At 28.3% G+C, this 300-nt stretch overlaps 1 protein-coding gene across 1 annotated transcript; it reads left to right on the top strand.

Moving 5' to 3' along the window:
- Positions 1-60: 60 nt before the first annotated feature.
- On the top strand, positions 61-300 carry PRSY57_0027800 (rifin; the record flags this gene model as incomplete). The annotated part of the gene is made up of 1 exon (XM_020114335.1): positions 61-300. A coding segment is annotated over one exon (240 nt), but the record flags the coding sequence as incomplete, so codon positions are not given.

Below are 300 nucleotides of genomic sequence, written 5' to 3'. Positions count from 1 at the left end.
TATATATATAATACTAAACAAAACAACTAATTATAACATATATATATACTTTTTTTATAGGCGCATAATAATAAAAATAAACCATACTCCACACAACACACACAAACTACCAGATTATTATGCGAATGCGACCTATATATGCCCAATTATGACAATGACCCACAAATGAAAAAAGTAATGCAACAATTTGATGATCGTGCGTCACAACGATTACGCGAATATGACGAAAGGTTACAAGAAAAACGAAAGAAATGTAAAGAACGATGCGATAAAGAAATACAAAAAATTATTTTAAAAGAT

This window comes from Plasmodium reichenowi (assembly GCF_001601855.1).
Source record: "Plasmodium reichenowi strain SY57 chromosome Unknown, whole genome shotgun sequence".
In the NCBI taxonomy this organism is placed as follows: domain Eukaryota; phylum Apicomplexa; class Aconoidasida; order Haemosporida; family Plasmodiidae; genus Plasmodium; species Plasmodium reichenowi.
The sequence above is the reverse complement of the archived record's forward strand: the minus strand, read 5'-3'. Positions and strand labels throughout refer to the sequence as shown.